General features: G+C 36.4%; 1 protein-coding gene across 1 annotated transcript in view; it reads right to left on the bottom strand.

Annotated features, from left to right (window-relative positions):
- The window catches only part of LOC128657825 (kinesin-like protein KIF28P), a 109,653-nt gene that overhangs the window by 58,535 nt on the left and 30,870 nt on the right, over positions 1-20,248 (bottom strand). Inside the window, exons 8-11 of the mRNA XM_053712245.1 lie at positions 19,983-20,050; positions 12,757-12,899; positions 11,001-11,119; positions 3,596-3,686 (exon numbers count right to left, since the gene is read on the bottom strand). Coding sequence (XP_053568220.1) covers positions 3,596-3,686; positions 11,001-11,119; positions 12,757-12,899; positions 19,983-20,050 — 421 coding nt within the window. The remainder of the gene's footprint in view (positions 1-3,595; positions 3,687-11,000; positions 11,120-12,756; positions 12,900-19,982; positions 20,051-20,248) is intronic.

Genomic DNA, 20,248 nt, shown 5'->3' with positions numbered 1-20,248 from the left:
GGTGGACAGATCACCATTGTTTAGTTCAGGGGGCTTCTTTTGTTCTTCCTACCTGGACTGTAATTTCAACAGATGCAAGTCTTACAGGTTGGGGAGCTGTGTGGGGGTCTCTGACGGCACAAGGGGTTTGGGAATCTCAGGAGGTGAGATTACCGATCAATATTTTGGAACTCCGTGCAATTTTCAGAGCTCTTCAGTCTTGGCCTCTTCTAAAGAGAGAATCGTTCATTTGTTTTCAGACAGACAATGTCACATCTGTGGCATACATCAATCATCAAGGAGGGACTCACAGTCCTCTAGCTATGAAAGAAGTATCTCGAATTCTGGTTTGGGCGGAATCCAGCTCCTGTCTAGTTTCTGCGGTCCATATCCCAGGCATAGACAATTGGGAAGCGGATTATCTCAGTCGCCAAACGTTGCATCCGGGCGAATGGTCTCTTCACCCAGAGGTATTTCTTCAGATTGTTCAAATGTGGGGACTTCCAGAAATAGATCTGATGGCCTCTCATCTGAACAAGAAACTTCCCAGGTATCTGTCCAGATCCAGCGGAAGCAGTGGATGCATTGTCACTTCCTTGGAAGTATCATCCTGCCTATATCTTTCCGCCTCTAGTTCTTCCAAGAGTGATCTCCAAGATTCTGAAGGAATGCTTGTTTGTTCTGCTGGTAGCTCCAGCATGGCCTCACAGGTTTTGGTATGTGGATCTTGTCCGGATGGCTTCTTGCCAACCGTGGACTCTTCCGTTAAGACCAGACCTTCTGTCGCAAGGTCCTTTTTTCCATCAGGATCTCAAATCCTTAAATTTAAAGGTATGGAGATTGAACGCTTGATTCTTAGTCAAAGAGGTTTCTCTGACTCTGTGATTAATACTATGTTACAGGCTCGTAAATCTGTATCTAGGGAGATATATTATAGAGTCTGGAAGACTTATATTTCTTGGTGTCTTTCTCATCATTTTTCCTGGTATTCTTTTAGAATTCCGAGAATTTTACAGTTTCTTCAGGATCTTTTGGATAAAGGTTTGTCTGCAAATTCCTTGAAAGGACAAATCTCTGCTCTTTCTGTTCTTTTTCACAGAAAGATTGCTAATCTTCCTGATATTCATTGTTTTGTACACGCTTTGGTTCGTATAAAACCTGTTATTAAGTCAATTTCTCCTCCTTGGAGTTTGAATTTGGTTCTGAGGGCTCTTCAAGCTCCTCCGTTTGAACCTATGCATTCATTGGACATTAAATTACTTTCTTGGAAAGTTTTGTTCCTTTTGGCCATCTCTTCTGCCAGAAGAGTTTCTGAATTATCTGCTCTTTCTTGTGAATCTCCTTTTCTGATTTTTTACCAGGATAAGGCGTGTTGCAAACTTCTTTTGAATTTTTACCTAAGGTTGTGAATTCCAACAACATTAGTAGAGAAATTGTGGTTCCTTCATTATGTCCTAATCCTAAGAATTCTAAGGAGAAATCATTGCATTCTTTGGATGTAGTTAGAGCTTTGAAATATTATGTTGAAGCTACTAAGACTTTCCGAAAGACTTCTAGTCTATTTGTTATCTTTTCCGGTTCCAGGAAAGGTCAGAAGGCCTCTGCCATTTCTTTGGCATCTTGGTTGAAATATTTAATTCATCATGCTTATGTCGAGTCGGGTAAAACTCCGCCTCAAAGGATTACAGCTCATTCTACTAGGTCAGTTTCTACTTCCTGGGCGTTTAGGAATGAAGCTTCGGTTGATCAGATTTGCAAAGCAGCAACTTGGTCTTCTTTGCATACTTTTACTAAATTCTACCATTTTGATGTGTTTTCTTCTTCTGAAGCTGTTTTTGGTAGAAAAGTACTTCAGGCAGCTGTTTCAGTTTGAATCTTCTGCTTATATTTTCAGTTTTTTTCATTATAAAATTTAAATTATTTTGGGTGTGGATTATTTTTCAGCAGAATTGGCTGTCTTTATTTTATCCCTCCCTCTCTAGTGACTCTTGCGTGGAAAGATAGTCATTATCCCATACGTCACTATCTCATGGACTCTTGCTAATTACATGAAAGAAAACATAATTTATGTAAGAACTTACCTGATAAATTCATTTCTTTCATATTAGCAAGAGTCCATGAGGCCCACCCCTTTTTGTGGTGGTTATGATTTTTTTGTATAAAGCACAATTATTCCAATTCCTTATTTTTTATGCTTTCGCACTTTTTTCTTATCACCCCACTTCTTGGCTATTCATTAAACTGATTTGTGGGTGTGGTGAGGGGTGTATTTGTAGGCATTTTGAGGTTTGGGAAACTTTGCCCCTCCTGGTAGGAATGTATATCCCATACGTCACTAGCTCATGGACTCTTGCTAATATGAAAGAAATGAATTTATCAGGTAAGTTCTTACATAAATTATGTTTTCTACATGAAGTATCTTATACTTCATGAATGAAATTGCCCTTTATTTGTTTCAATAGTAAATCCTACCGTTTGTACAATGGTAGGTTTTACTTTCACTTTAAGTTGCATCAAAAGTTGTAAAAAAAAATCTTCACCGAAAATCGTATTTTATCAAAAGCATAAATTTGTATGTAAATTACACAGGAATAAAGCGTTATAACTATGCACAGTGTAATTGTAATTTAAGTAAACTGGATGTGCAAAAATAACTTACAAATTCGTACTTAAAGGTCAAAATACAAGCGTAATTGTTTTTTTGTTTTTTTAAATGGGTGTTCCATGGGCATATCTGAAATTGTCTCTCTAATCCCAGCATAATTCTGTAAAGATTTTTGCACTGCAGATCTCACAGTTTTTTCTTACAAACTAAATGGTGCCAAACTTTTCTCAAAACACTCAAACTACTTATAACACTAATAGAAAAATACATGCATTTAAAAAATGTAGGCAATTGTAAGATGCTATATGCAGAAAGCAGCGTAATGTGATTTATATTGGCTATAGGATTTAATTTATAAAGTGCGCCCCCTGCTCACTGCTAATGTCGCTTTACAGAGCAGTGTCCCTCTCCAGCGAGCTCCATTACTTTATATAGGAGATATCTTGCCACTTGCAGGGACTGAGCCTTATTTACGATAAATACACCAGGGCAGCCCCTGCGAGGGTCAGCCTGAAAAACCACATCTGATCTGGCGAAGTTTAGATCATCTGGCCCTTAGAGAGAGCATGCAATTTTAAACAACTCTACTTCTATTGGCTAATTTGCTTGTTCTCTTGGTATCCTTTGCCAAACAGCATGTATTTACAGTATGTTTAGCATCAGCAATGCTCTACTACAAGGTAGCTGCTGATTGGTGGCTGCAAATATATACCTCTTGTCATTGGCTTACCAGATATATTCAGCTAGCTCCCAGTAGTGCATGGTTTCTCCCTCAACAAAAGATACCATGAGCAAATTTGATAACAGAAGTCATTTGGAAAGTTGTTTAAAATTGCATATCAAAATCTTGAAATTTAATTTTGACTTTATTATCACTTTAAGAAAAAAAAATTCAGTTTCATGTTTCTTTAAGTGACATTAAATAATTTGGAATATATTTTAGGAAATAACCTTTGCTTGTCCTTTTTAATTATATTTAATAAACATGATAATAAGCTTAACTTTACATACCATCTTGAATAAAATGTTTTAACACTCCAGAAAGCTGGGGATCCTCGTTAATATTTAGGAGGTAAGGGTAAGTCTTCATCATACGTCTTTCCTGGCAGATAAATTGTATATCTTTATTAAATAACAAGGGTGAACATCAAGGACTCAAATTATGTTTATTTTTGCATAAAATATGTATATTGAATTTTTCAGATTCAATATTTCCTCCTACCTTCCTACAATAACATTGTCAGCGTGTTTATTAACATGTGTGAATATAATGAATTTATGCATCTGTTTGAAATTATAACTTTAAAGGGACAGTCAAGGCCAAAAAAACTTTCATGATTCAAATAGGGCATGCAATTATAAACAACTTTCCAATTTACTTTTAGCACCAATTTTGCTTTGTTCTCTTGGTATTCTTAGTTGAAAGCTAAACCTAGGAGGTTCATATGCTTATTTCTTAGACCTTGAAGGCCGCCTCTAATCTAAATGCATTTTGATAGTTTTCACCACTAGAGGGCATTAGTTCACATGTTTCATATAGATAACATTGAGCTCATGCACGTGAATTTACCATGGAGTCAACTCTGATTGGCTAAAATGCAAGTCTGTCAAAAGATCTGAAATAAGGGGTCAGTCTGCTGAGGCTTAGATACAAGGCAATTACAGAGGTAAAACGTGTATAATTATAACTGTGTTGGTTATGCAAAACTGGGGAATTGGTAATTAAGTATTTCACTTCTTATATTATTTCAAACAGGTATAAGGTTAGAAATATTTTTCTCAAGGACAAAAAAAGATTTGTAGAGCCACAGATAAACATCCTTTAGTAATAATGTAATATAAAATATTATTGCTCTACTACATGGCTAGCACAGCTGGATTCTATGATGTGATAAGACCATTCATGATACCTTATAGAAGTGACCCCTTGGGGTTATTGATAACAAATAAAGTGATGATTAATAAAAAGTAAATAAAGTAATGAATAATAAAAAAAAATAAAGTAATGAATAATAAAAAAAAATAAAGTAATGAATAATAAAAAAAAATAAAGTAATGAATAATAAAAAAAAATAATGAATAATAAAAAAAAATAAAGTAATGAATAATAAAAAATAAAGATATGAATAATAAAAAAATATAAAGTAATGAATAATAAAAAATAAAGTTATGAATAATATTTAAATTGAACAATTAAAAAAAGCTTAAGGAGACTATTGTCCAAACACAAGCTTGGCTTGAGGCCAGATTGTGGAACTCCAGTGGGGTGTTTGTGACTTTCTTCTGCTCCTTCACATCCTCTCATCTACAAAACAAAAAGAGCTACTCTTCTCTGCAGAGGACTCATTAATGTACTAACTGTCTAAATCTAATGTATATTATTTCTGTATGTAGATCTGTAGCACTTATAATTGCAGACTTGCAGACTTCACAACTGTCACTATTTGAGAGGTCCCTAATTCTGAGCTTTATTTTGCTGTCCCTCTGACAGTCATATTTCCCTATTTGCAGAATCTCCTTTGGCCCCTTCCATAAACAGCTCAGACATAACCACAAACAGCCCAAGGGCCAACCAAACATGCTCATGATCCCACCCACTATCCATCTGTGACCCCCCTGCCCACCGCTGTCCCCAGAATTTTTCTTAGCCCCCCCAGCCCATAACTCCCCTATGTGTGGCCTGCAGCAGAGCAACCTTGTAAGATGCGCTATGTGAACAAGTTACTCTGAGGCCCCTCACCCCTGGCCGCCCGGTCTGCAGCGGAGCAGCCTTGTAACAAGCCCTGTGTGCACAGGTACCTCTAAGGCCTCCCCCACCCCAGCTTCCTGGCCTGCAGGGGAGCGGCCTCGCAAAAATGCTCCATAGCATCCCTCTGCTCCCTGCAAAAGGTCACCAGCTGGTGATGCGGCCCTGCAGCTGCCCACCAGCCCTAAAATGCTGGACAGGCGGCAGGCCCCTCTTATCTGTGGGTCCCCACATTGTAAGAGTGGCAGGGCAGGATTTCTACCACTGGCAACTACCCTCACAAACTTCTGAGTCCCTAATCACTAGTCACAAACGTTGGCAAGTATGTCAATGTTTTGTTGAAATTTGTTTGGACAGAAGTATATATTATTCTTGTCATTAAAGAATGCTCAAATGCTTGCCCCAAAAGCTGCTTTACTGGTCCTGTTAGTAAAAATAAAATATCCTTTGTGATATCTTATTTCATTTTTCCTGCACCACAATGAGTTTTTTGTAATGTGTATCAGCACCAACTGCAGGGTATGGAGACATTATATACTTTTTTTTAAATGTTTTTATTAAGGAAGTATGACTTACGGTCCCACGCCTTGCTCTCTCTCCCCTCCCTCTCTTTTGCACTCTCTCCCCCTCTCTTTTGCTCTCTCTCCCCCTCTCTTTTGCACTCTCTCCCCCTCTCTTTTGTGCTCTCACTTGCTCCACCTCTCTTTTGCTCTCTCTCCCCCCTCTCTTTTGCTCTCTCTCTCCCCCCTCTTATTTGCTCTATTTCTCCCCCCTCTCTTTTGCTCTATCTCTCTCCCCTGTTAACACAGGACCAGACCTATAGAGGCGGTAGCAGGAGCTTGCTCCTTGATGACTGTGTGCTTTTAAAATACTTTTATCCAGTGAGTGTATGTCTATTACAGGGTTTTTATTTACATTAAATGATACTCTTAATATGAGTCGCCGTTGTGCTTCTTTTTCTTCTCTTTTTAGTGTTTTGAAGCTGTTTCGTTTACCTTCTTGAAGGAGCTGCACTCGACTTCATTGAAGTGTATTTCTGTGCTTTTGTGGTAACCTGAGATTTATGGTTACAACCTTATGAATGCTGTGCATTATCTGACTTAAACTTATTATTTGGGATCACCTCTTTGGATCATTAAGAGACTCCAATTACAGCACTTGGGGATGGTGTGTGTGAACACCTGATCAGACCCTATTTTTAATTTTTTTACTTTCTATACACTGTCTATTGTTTATCATTTTTATCTGCATGATTTTATGATTAACACTTGTGGGGAGGGTGCGCTACTTTGTGCTTATTGATTTTGTATATTGCATCATGCAAAGCTACATCAATAAATGAATCCTGCATTTGAATAAATATTGTGTAAATAAGAGAAGGCAATGGCATCACTGATTAGCACACTAGAATAATAATACACGGAAAGGAAACAATGGCACTACTCACTTAATAATGTGTTATAACGTTCCCCTACTGGTATTAATATACTGTAATGTGATTTATCTAATAGGGGTAGGTGCTTGTACCTGGGGGCAAACTATACAGAGAATCAGTGAGAGACTGACAAAAGGGTACAAATATAGCACTCTATGAACGTTTTATTGGTACAAAAATAGGAAATAAAATATAACTTTTACTAGATCATGTTAAAAACAGGGGATTAACAAACATTTTAAAAAAAGTATAAATTTGGATCCACCACTTATTAACCAGATACTGTCACTGCTGGTTAATAGAGACAAACACCTTTGTTAGGTATATGTAAGTCTCTTGTAAATCAAATGACAAGATTATCTCTTGGCATATTGCTCATGTTAGGTAACAATAATCCTAATTCGAGGTAGGTTCGGATATTGAAAATAAAGGAAAAGATGTGTGGAATATACAGTAACCACTAATAATGGAGGGTATTAGTTAAACGTCTCCGTTAATAATGGAGGGTATTAGTTAAGCGTCTACCAACTATAGTGTGTATATACACCTCAGATTGTCTGTAATTCTCTTCCTCTGATAGAAAGTGGGAAGTCAGATACACATCAAGTAATTACTAAGTACTGCTGCAATAGCGAACACTGGAGTTCCAAAAAATAGTGATTGTATAGAGTTAATGAACTAAAATATTGTGTAATCTTAATGCCTTTTATTGGACATCTCTAATAATTATCTGGATTAGTGTAGATATATACTGTACACCCACCACTATAAGACGTTTGTGGTCTGCTATACTTCTTGTTTTTAGTTATGCCGTGTTGACTTATACTTGAAATTCCTAGAGTGTTAATGTAAGGGGTCAGTTAATAGACTCTCATATAAGATTGCCTCTAGAAATTGTTTTCCACTAGTAATTTTCTGTGTTCGAGGAAACAGACCTCTGAATAACTATTGTGGATGCCACTGATAAATTACAGTGAATTCAACTGTCAAAGGTAAAAGGTCAGATAGACTACTTATGGTTGTCCATTAATATCTTAATAGTTTTGCACTTAGATTTTTTGCGTATAGTTGTAAGGAGTCATATAATAAACTCTGATATTGGGTTACCTATTAATACCGTTAGTGAAATATTGCTACTAAGTATCTATATTCATTAAAATAAATACTGTGCTGCCCACACTACTATGGGGAGTGGGGTGTCTAACACACTCCTGATTTTTACCTGTTAATACCGTTAATATCTAACATACTCCTGAATTTTTACCTGTTAATACCGTAAAGACTTGTACTGGATTTTCCTAAAGTATTAGGTAGAGAGTCAGTTACCTTATAGGTACCACTAAAATATTGTGAATTAAGGTAGGTATGACTCTGTTACCAACTTTATTTTATAAATAACTTGAATAATATATATACTAGGCCAAGCCTTGATCAATACCTATATTACCTATGAGTAAGCAAAGTTTGTGGTACACCTGGTGTAGCTCAATCAGCTTAGACTAGATACCGCGAACGCGGCAGCAACTATTTTTATACCATTTTATATTGTCATTTGAATATAGATGGTGGATCAACAAATTAAATTAAAAACAACAATTGGGGAAGAACAGTGGGACGCCACTGACGCGTTTCGCCATGGTGGCTGTATCAAAGGGCCTTTGATACAGCCACCACGGCGAAACGCGTCAGTGGCATCCCCCTGTTCTTCCCCAATTGTTGTTTTTAATTTAATTTGTTGATCCACCATCTATATTCAAATGACAATATAAAATGGTATAAAAATAGTTGCTGCCGCGTTCGCGGTATCTAGTCTAAGCTGATTGAGCTACACCAGGTGTACCACAAACTTTGCTTACTCATAGGTAATATAGGTATTGATCAAGGCTTGGCCTAGTATATATATTATTCAAGTTATTTATAAAATAAAGTTGGTAACAGAGTCATACCTACCTTAATTCACAATATTTTAGTGGTACCTATAAGGTAACTGACTCTCTACCTAATACTTTAGGAAAATCCAGTACAAGTCTTTACGGTATTAACAGGTAAAAATTCAGGAGTATGTTAGATATTAACGGTATTAACAGGTAAAAATCAGGAGTGTGTTAGATACCCCACTCCCCATAGTAGTGTGGGCAGCACAGTATTTATTTTAATGAATATAGATACTTAGTAGCAATATTTCACTAACGGTATTAATAGGTAACCCAATATCAGAGTTTATTATATGACTCCTTACAACTATACGCAAAAAATCTAAGTGCAAAACTATTAAGATATTAATTGACAACCATAAGTAGTCTATCTGACCTTTTACCTTTGACAGTTGAATTCACTGTAATTTATCAGTGGCATCCACAATAGTTATTCAGAGGTCTGTTTCCTCGAACACAGAAAATTACTAGTGGAAAACAATTTCTAGAGGCAATCTTATATGAGAGTCTATTAACTGACCCCTTACATTAACACTCTAGGAATTTCAAGTATAAGTCAACACGGCATAACTAAAAACAAGAAGTATAGCAGACCACAAACGTCTTATAGTGGTGGGTGTACAGTATATATCTACACTAATCCAGATAATTATTAGAGATGTCCAATAAAAGGCATTAAGATTACACAATATTTTAGTTCATTAACTCTATACAATCACTATTTTTTGGAACTCCAGTGTTCGCTATTGCAGCAGTACTTAGTAATTACTTGATGTGTATCTGACTTCCCACTTTCTATCAGAGGAAGAGAATTACAGACAATCTGAGGTGTATATACACACTATAGTTGGTAGACGCTTAACTAATACCCTCCATTATTAACGGAGACGTTTAACTAATACCCTCCATTATTAGTGGTTACTGTATATTCCACACATCTTTTCCTTTATTTTCAATATCCGAACCTACCTCGAATTAGGATTATTGTTACCTAACATGAGCAATATGCCAAGAGATAATCTTGTCATTTGATTTACAAGAGACTTACATATACCTAACAAAGGTGTTTGTCTCTATTAACCAGCAGTGACAGTATCTGGTTAATAAGTGGTGGATCCAAATTTATACTTTTTTTAAAATGTTTGTTAATCCCCTGTTTTTAACATGATCTAGTAAAAGTTATATTTTATTTCCTATTTTTGTACCAATAAAACGTTCATAGAGTGCTATATTTGTACCCTTTTGTCAGTCTCTCACTGATTCTCTGTATAACACACTAGAATAATCTAACAATCCTCCACAGAAAAGCACTGACAAAATACAGTCTCATTCTGTGAAAAACCAGTGGCACACAATAGGTCATTGTATAGCGCTTCACATCTCTCCACAGAAAATGTCAGCAATGGTGCAAGGGATTTGGCATAAGGATATGCAAATGAGCTTCATGATGTCTCAGCTTTTTGCTTTCTGTGTGCTTTAAACACAAATTCCCTCATGCCAGTCCAAGGCTACTCTTGGTAGCATAAAGGGACAGTCTATACCAACATTGTTATTGTTTAAAAAGAGAGATAACACCTTTACTATCCTTTCTCCAGCTTTGCACAACCAACATTAGTATATTAATATACTTTATTACATTTAAACCTCTTAATGTCTGCCCGTTTCTAAACCACTACAGACAGCCTCCTATCACATGCATTTGTTTTAGCTTTTCACAAGAGACTGCTAATTCATGTGTGCCATATAGATACCATTGTGCTTTCTCCGTGGAGTTGTGCAGGACGCAGCACTAATTGGCTAAAAAGTCAATAGATAATAGATAAATACCCATGTGGTAAGGGGGCAGTCTGCAGAGGCTTAGATACAAGGTAATCACAGAGGTAAAAAGTATATTAATATAACTATGTTGGCTATGCAGAACTGGGAAATGGGTAATAAAGGGATTATCTATCTTTTTGAAACACACAGGTGGACAGCTGCTTTGGTCTTTTTAGCCTTCATCAGCATGCAGTTTAAGAGGCTGGGTATAGTCTCAACTCCAAAGTCCTAGTAGTCATAGTAGTCAACTCCTAAGTTATGGTTAATAAAAGCCAGGAAAAAAAATTAATACAAAAATCTGGTAGGAACAGATATCACAGTTTGAATCATACTATCAGGATTGGATAGCACAAATAAACAAACTTATTTTTTCATTCATCAGATGGTTAATTATTTTTTTTTTTAATTTCTATTGTCAAAATTGATCAAATTGACTAATACAAAATAATATTTTTTATTAAATTAAATTAAGGCATAATGTACCTGTGTAATTGCTGCAAACTGCTGCTCCCATTCCTTTCTGGCCTCCTGCAGTTGATGTTCCCAAGTCATCTGCATTGCCTGGATACGCAGCTCATTCTCAGTCAGTAAACGACGTAGTTCTTCTGAATGAAATGTGTGAAATAAAAAAGCTACCACAAATAATACTCATTGTATTTATGTGTACAAAGTTATTTTGTAAATAATAATGACAAAAATATGTTTTGTACAAAAATTTAATATTTTAATATCTTTAAAGGCAATGCATCACTTCAATTTCAAAAATATAACTGTTAATGTATAAATAGTTGTATTATTGCATGTGTTGTTTTTGTGTTGATAAAATGTAGTTACCTCTTCCTGCAGGCAAAAACTGTTCACTAATGAAGTACAGTACAGCCAATCAGAAAGTACAGCCAATCAGAAACTAAGAAACTGCAAGAGAACAGCTTATGTGCGACAGCCAATGATTGGCTGCATTCTTCCTGCCTACTATGAGCAAAAAATATCACTTGTTTTAAACTATAGTAATATTCATAAACAATTTGTTGTAAATACTGTATATATCAGAAGATTTGTAATTAGTATTAAATGTTGAAGCACTTGAAAGTGATGCAGCATAGTTCTAAAAATTTGACTAGAAAAATCACCTGAACATCTCTATGTAAAAAAGGAAGATATTTTGGGGTTGATTTATGAAGCACCTCTGAGGTGGTAAACAGCAATCAGCCTGATCGAATACGATCGGGTTGATTGACACCCCCTGCTAGCGACCGATTGGCTGTGAATGTGCAGGGGGTGGCAATAGAAGCGTATGCTGTCGGCATTTATCGATGTGCGGCAGACATGATCTGCTACAGCGGATCATGGCCTCCTGCACATTAGTAAATCAGCCCCTTTACCTCAAAATTTCCTCAAAAGCCGCATACCATTGTAAATGGAATTTAAGCAGCCAATCAAGAATAAATAATTAAAAAACAAGAATGGAATAAAGGAGTTTTGCCATATGGTTGACTGGTCTACCCAGGTACCTTCCCTTTAGATATGAGCTGGTTTCCTAGAGCAGAAGGCCATAAGTAATACTGTCTAGAGCAACCTTGTATAACTTTCAACTGCACCACTGAGATTTGACCTCAATCTTTGCAGGGCTCACTAAAATTCTATTGACTATACTCCCTGATAATGCCCTGAGCTGTCAGATTCTAGGGTTTGGTATTAAATCTATATGAAATTAGAAATCTCAGAATATCTTCTGGACTTTCTCCAATATTGCCAGGTTATGTATACATTTTACAGTTATTTATTTTGTTATCAATCGAGCAGAGTAACACCATTGCACCCCTCACCCCTCATTGCACCCCCCTTAAACCTTACTGCTGCTCCCTCCAATTTAACCATGAGCTTAACATTTACAATGATCACAAACCCCCTTGTAACCCATTTATTTATAGGGTTGATAGATTTTAGGAAGTTTGGATAATTCTCTTTGCTGTGGTGGGTTATGGAGGGAGGGTTAAGAAGAGGTAGGGGATTGGAGGACATTTGCAGTAAGGGTTAACTTGTGTTGGTGGTGGTTAAAGAGGGTTAGGTTTAAATTACAGTGAGGGTAATGGTTTATAGCCAAGAGTAGTAGCTGTAAGGGAAACTCAAGGGGTCACAATCAAATTTAGCTGTGGTGGAAGCTATGATTATTTTGCTAGTGTCTATAACACTGGTCTCTATGTAACATAACTGAACAGTGTAATTACACTTTACTCACTTGTTTCTTGTTCCATTCTTTTCCCAGAATTCCCTAGTCCTGCAAGCCGGGTCAGCAACTTGTTGTTTTCAGTCTTTAGCTCTTTAATAAGACGCTCTGTAGGGCTGGCATTCACAACCGCTTTGTTCTTAATCTTCTTTGCTCTTTACCATAATAAAAATAAATATCATAATAAAAAATAAATACAGAGTAAAATAATTATAATTTTAAATGAGAATTAAAAATCTATAACTTGTTAAATTTGAAGCTTTCTTCATTGAACTATGTTGAAGATAATTCAGGCTACTTTAATTTTCCCACCCTAGCACATTCTACCAAGTATACAATGATCATTAAGCATAATGTGAAGTATACATAGATACAAATGATCCAAACTGCTTGGAAAAAGTTTGGATTTCGGATAACAATTTGGATTAGGGAATATTTGTATATTTGCATTTGTAAAATGGGACAGCTTGCAGAGGTGATGGTATCAAATGTAAACAACAATATCTCATATGATTTAAGCAATATTTATATGTCATAATACAGCTTATAAATGCAACCTAAAGGTAGTCTTATATAATTTGTAATACTTCTTTGTATATAGTACCATCAAAAAGATAATACAGTACTGCAATCAGAAAGGTAATAGTTCATGTTTTAAATACTTCTAGACTATAGATATTTCTTTCATGTAATTGGCAAGAGTCCATGAGCTAGTGACGTATGGGATATACAATCCTACCAGGAGGGGCAAAGTTTCCCAAACCTCAAAATGCCTATGAATACACCCCCTCACCACACCCACAATTCAGTTTTACAAACTTTGCCTCCTATGGAGGTGGTGAAGTAAGTTTGTGCTAAGATTTCTACGTTGATATGTGCTTCTCAGCATTGTTGAAGCCCAATTCCTCTTAGAGTACAGCGAATGTCAGAGGGACGTGAAGGGAGTATCACTTATTGAATACGATGATTTTCCTAACGGGGGTCTATTTCATAGGTTCTCTGTTATCGGTCGTAGAGATTCATCTCCTACCTCCCTTTTCAGATCGACGATATACTCTCAATTTACCATTACCTCTACTGATAACTGTTTCAGTACTGGTTTGGCTATCTGCTATATGTGGATGGGTGTCTTTTGGTAAGTATGTTTTTTATTACTTAAGGCACCCCAGCTATGGTTTGGCACTTTATGCATTTATATAAAGTTCTAAATATATGTATTGTACTTATATTTGCCATGAGTCAGGTTCCTGTATTTCCTTCTGCAGACTGTCAGTTTCATATTTGGGAAAAATAAACATTTTTAAGAAATTTTTTTCTTACCTGGGGTTTAGTCTTTTTTCAATTGACTACTTTCTTGCAAATTGCGGGCGGTATTAGGCCCGCGGGTGCGCCAAATGCTAGACTTTATTGCGTCATTCTTGGCAGGAGAATTTTTATGGTGCGAAAAATACGTCTATGACGCAACTTCATTATTTCCGGCGTCATAGTTGACGCCGAAGCCGTACACACGGTTGCGTCATTAGTGACACGAGTGTGTCATTTCCGGTTATTATTGGCGTCAAAAAAGTTTTCAGTTACGTTGTGCGTCATACTTGGCGCCAAACTTTTTCATTATTTTAATACCCCATTGATGTTTGCCTCTTGCCTTTTTCTCTATCAGAGGGCTATGCTATTTGCATTTTTTTCCCATTCCTGAAACTGTCATATAAGGAAATTGATAATTTTGCTTTATATGTTGTTTTTTCTTTTACATTTTGCAAGATGTCTCAATCTGATCCTGCCTCAGAAGTTTCTGCTGGAACATTGCTGCCTGACATCGGTTCTACCAAAGCTAAGTGCATTTGTTGTAAGATTGTGGAAATTATTTTGCCAAATGTCATTTGTAATAGTTGTCATGATAAACTTTTACACGCAGATAGTGTGTCCATCAGTAATAGTACATTGCCAGTTGCAGTTCCTTCAACGTCTAATGTACATGATTGTGATATCCCTTTAAAACATTCCACTTCCTTTTTTACCTGGCTATAAAACCTCACTTCCTACAGCACACCTTTGCTTGATTATTTTGTGCTGTTGCCTCTTGCTTGTGTTGCAGTACTTTTCAGCTCATCTCAAGTCATAACTTTGTTTATCTACACAAAGTATTTTTGCAGAGCTACTTCTTATATTCACAGCTCACAACTAACTTTTGCTGTCATTCAGCTTTCTTGTCTCACAGGATTTCCTTGCAGAACTCCTTTTGCACATCTCATCAAACAGGATCGGAATTTAAACTGCAAGTATATTTCTTTAACTAAACTGCTCATTTACTTGTTTGCTGTGTAAACTAACCTGACAAGGAACTACATAAAATATATTGCTGCTGAACTTGTATAAATCTACTATTGAAGAATTCTGTTATAAACTTATGAACTCACTCTTTGAACAAGTTTATACACAGTCTTAAGCATGTTTAACAGATTGCTTTAATTGATCGCAGCAGTTCAAAGGGATTGTTTCAAGCTGATATTTTTGTCTCTCACACAAGTCTCACCTCTTGAAACATCATCTTGAGGTTATTTGTTACTTTATAAACTTGCTGGGAATTGGATTATCAGATAATAAGATATATTATTCTGAGTAATATTTCCAGCTACAAAACTCACATTAGAGTAAACAAATTTTCAAAGATTTCTAAGTTTATATTACAATGATATACCTATACATTTTAAAGAATTTGTTTCTGATTCTATCCAGAAGGATTTGTCTGCATTTACACCTTCTAATAAACGTAAAAGGTCTTTTAAAACTTCTCATTCAGTTGATGAAATTTCAAATGACCAACAACATAATAATTTATCCTCCTCTGATGAGGATCTATCTGATACAGAAGATCCTTCCTCAGATATTGACACTGACAATTCTACTTATTTATTTAAAAATAGAGTATATGCGTTCTTTATTAAAAGAAGTGTTAATTACTTTGGATATTGAGGTAACCAGTCCTCTTGACGTTAAGTCTAATAAACGTTTAAATGCTGTTTTTAAACCTCCTGTGGTTTCTCCAGGGTTTTTTCCTATTCCTGAGGCTATTTCGGATATGATTTCTAAGGAATGGAATAACCCAGGTACTTCTTTTATTCCTTCTTCAAGGTTTAAAAAATTGTATCCTTTTCAAGCAAATTCTATAGAATTTTTGGAAAAAATCCCCAAAGTTGATGGGGCTAGTTCTACTCTTGCTAAACGTACCACTATTCCTATGGAAGATAGTACTTCCTTTAAGGATCCTTTAGATAGGATGCTTGAATCTTATCTAAGGAAAGCCTATTTATATTCAGGTCATCTTCTCAGACCTGCAATTTCTTTGGCTGATGTTGTGGCTGCATCAACTTTTTGGTTGGAGAATTTAACAAGAATTGGATTCTGACATATCTAGTATTATTCGCTTACTGCAATATGCTAATCATTTTATTTGTGATGCCATTTTTTATATTATCAAAATTGATGTTAGATCCATGTCTTTAGCTATATTAGCTAGAAGAGCTTTGTGGCTTAAATCTTGGAATGCTGACATGAAATCTAAATCTAGATTACTATCTCTTTCTTTCCAAGGTAATAATTTATTTGGTTCTTAGTTGGATTCTATTATTTCAACTGTTACTGGGGGAAAAGTAGTTTTTCTGCCTCAGGATAAAAAACCTAAGGGTCAATCTAAGGCTTCCGTTCCTTTCATCAAAATAAGGAACAAAAACTCAATCCTTCCCCCAAGGAATCTGTTTCCAATTGGAAGCCTTCCTCAAATTGGAATAAATCCAAGCCATTTAATAAACTAAAGTCAGCCCCTAAGTCCGCATGAAAGTTCGGCCCTCATTCCAGCTCAGCTGGTAGGGGGCAGATTAATGGTTTTCAAGGATATTTGGATAAATTCTGTCCAAAATCAATGGATTCAGAGCATTGTCTATCAAGGGTATCGAATAGGATTCAGAGTAAGACCTCCTGTGAAAAGATTTTTTCTCTCATGTATCCCAGCAAATCCAGTAAAAGTTCAGGTTTTCCTGAAGTGTGTTTCAGACCTGGAGTCTTCAGGGGTAATCATGCCAGTTCCTTTTCAGGAACAAGGTTTGGGGTTTTATTCAAATCTATTCATTGTCCCAAAGAAGGAAAATTTATTCAGACCAGTTCTGTATCTTAACATTTTGAATAATTCTGACATGTTTGTATTTAGAAAAATATGTACCTATCTGAGGTGTTTCCTTATTTGGACGATATCTTGGAACTAGCTCAGTCTTTACATTCTGCAGAATCTCACACGAATCAACTAGTGTTGATTCTTCGGAAACATGGTTGGAGGATCAATTTACCAAAAAAGTTCTTGATTCCTCAGACAAGGGTCACCTTTTTAGGCTTCCAGATAGATTCAGTGTCCATGACTCTGTCTCTAACAGACAAGAGACATTTAAAATTGGTTGCAGCCTGCCGGCACCTTCAGTCTCAGTCATTCCCTTCAGTGGCTATGTGCATGGAAGTTTTAGGTCTCATGACTGCAGCATCGGATGCAATCCCCTTTGCTCGTTTTCACATGAGACCTCTATAGCTTTGTATGCTGAACCAATGGTGCAGGGATTATACAAAGATATCACAATTAATATCCCTAAATCCCAATGTACAACACTCTCTCACGTGGTGGATAGATCACCATCGTTTAGTTCAAGGGGCTTCTATTGTTCGGCCAACCTGGACTGTGAGTCTTTCAGGTTGGGCAGCTCTTTGGGGATCTCTGACAGCACAAGGGGTTTGGAAATCTCAAGATGCAAGATTACCAATAAATATTTTAGAACTCCATGCAATTCTCAGAGCTCTTCAGTTTTGGCCTCTGTTAAAGAGAGAACCATTCATTTGTTTTCAGACAAACAATATCACAACAGTGGCATATGTCAATTATAAGGGTGGGGCTCACAGTCCCCAAGCTATGAAAGAAGTATCTTGGATACTTGCTTGGGTGGAATACAGCTCCTGTCTAATCTCTGCGGTGCATATCACAGGTGTAGACAATTGGGAGGCGGATTATCTCAGCTGTCAGACTTTACATCCAGGGGAGTGGTCTCTCCATCCAGATGTGTTTTCTCAGATTGTTCAGATGTGGGGTCTTCCAGAGATAGATCTCATAACCTCCCATCTAAACAAGAAACTTCACAGATACCTGTCCAGGTCCAGGGATGTTCAGGCGGAAGCAGTGGATGCGCTGACACTTCCTTGGTGTTATCATCCTGCTTACATTTTCCCACCTCTAGTTCTCCTTCCAAGAGTGATCTCCAAAATCATCATGGAACAATCGTTTGTGTTGCTGGTGGCTCCAGCATGTCCACACAGGTTTTGGTATGCGGATCTGGTTTGGATGTCCAGTTGCCAGCCTTGGCCACTTCCGTTAAGGCCGGACCTACTGTCTCAAGGCCCGTTTTTCCTTCAGGATCTCAAATCATTAAATTTGAAGGTATGGAATTTGAACGCTTAGTACTAAGTCATAGAGGTTTCTCTGACTCAGTGATTAATACTATGTTACAAGCTCATAAATCTGTCTCTAGGAAGATTTATTATCGAGTTTGGAAGACTTACATTTCATGGTGTTCTTCTCATAAACTCTCGTGGCATTCTTTTAGAATTCCTAGAATTTTACAGTTTCTTCAGGATGGTTTGGATAATGGTTTGTCTGCAAGTTTCTTGAAGGGACAAATCTCTGCTCTTTCTGTTTTATTTCACAGAAAGATTGCTATACTTCCTGATATTAACTGTTTTGTACAGGCTTTAGTTCGTATTAAGCCTGTCATTAAATCAATTTCTCCTCCTTGGAGTCTTAATTTGGTTTTGAAGGCTTTACAGGCTCCTCCATTTGAGCCTATGCAATATTTGGACATTAAACTACTTTCTTGGAAAGTGTTGTTCCTTTTGGCTATCTCTTCTGCTAGAAGAGTTTCTGAGCTATATGCTCTTTCTTGTGAGTCTTCTTTTCTGATTTTTCATCAGGATAAGGCAGTTTTGCTGACTACTTTTCAATTTTTACCTAAGGTTGTGAATTTTAACAACATTAGTAGAGAAATTGTTGTCCCTTCCTTGTGTCCTAATCCTAAGAATTCTTTAGAAAGATCCTTACATTCTTTGGATGTGGTAAGAGCTTTGAAATATTATGTGGAAGCTACTAAAGATTTCAGGAAGACTTCCAGTCTATTTGTTTTATTTTCTGGTCCTAGGAAAGGTCAGAAAGCTTCTGCTATTTCCTTGGCTTCTTGGTTAAAACTTTTGATTCATCAAGCTTATTTGGAGTCGGGTCAGGCCCCGCCTCAGAGAATTACAGCTCATTCTACTAGATCAGTCTCCACTTTGTGGGCCTTTAAGAATGAAGCTTCAGTTGATAAGATTTTACTAAATTCTACCGTTTTGATGTATTTGCTTCTTCAGAAGCAGTTTTTGGTAGAAAAGATCTTCAGGCAGCTGTTTCAGTTTGATTCTTCTGCTTTTGATTTAATTTTTTTTCTTTCATTTATGAGAATAAACTTATTTTTTTGGGATGTGGATTAATTTATTCAGCGGAAAAAAATGGCTGTTTTTATTTTTATCCCTCCCTCTCTAGTGATTCTTGCGTGGAGTTCCACATCTTGGGTATTGCTATCCCATATGTCACTAGCTCATGGACTCTTGCCAATTACATGAAAGAAAACATAATTTATCTAAGAACTTACCTGATAAATTAATTTCTTTCATATTGGAAAGAGTCCATGAGGCCCACCCTTTTAATGGTGGTTATGATTTTTTTGTATAAAGCACAATTATTTCCAAAATTTTTTTGTTGATACTTTCTACTCCTTTCTTTATCACCCCACTGCTTGGCTATTCATTAAACTGAATTGTGGGTGTGGTGAGGGGTGTATTTATAGGCATTTTGAGGTTTGGGAAACTTTGCCCCTCCTGGTAGGATTGTATATCCCATACGTCACTAGCTCATGGACTCTTGCCAATATGAAAGAAATGAATTTATCAGGTAAGTTCTTACATAAATTATGTTTTTAGTACAGAAAACCCAAACACAGGCGGCAGACAAGATTTTGACTGTCGGGAAAATTGTATTTTTAATTATTATTTTTTTTAATTATGAAATAAGTTTGGATTTTGGAATAATTCTGGATTTTGGAATTCTTGATTTGTTGCTGTATTATAAAAATATATACCTGTGAACAAGGGTTTAACTCCAGTAAATTTGTTCATACCTCTCGGCATATCTGAGCGTTGACAAAGTCTCCTCATAGCAGATATCAGCTGGACTTATAGCAGCAATCTGAAATTAACAAGTCTTAAAGTGATTTCTACATAAACGTTTGAAATGAACATATACAAAGAACTGAAAAACAATATATGAACTTGCTAAATCACAATCAACAGAAAAAACATGCAAAAACAATATGATAGTACACAAAAGGATATACGGTGGGAAAAAGAATAAAGTCCCAATAAAAGTTGCTTGCAGATCAAATGG

This window comes from Bombina bombina, chromosome 4, assembly GCF_027579735.1.
Source record: "Bombina bombina isolate aBomBom1 chromosome 4, aBomBom1.pri, whole genome shotgun sequence".
NCBI classification, from domain to species: Eukaryota; Metazoa; Chordata; class Amphibia; order Anura; family Bombinatoridae; genus Bombina; species Bombina bombina.
The sequence above is the reverse complement of the archived record's forward strand: the minus strand, read 5'-3'. Positions and strand labels throughout refer to the sequence as shown.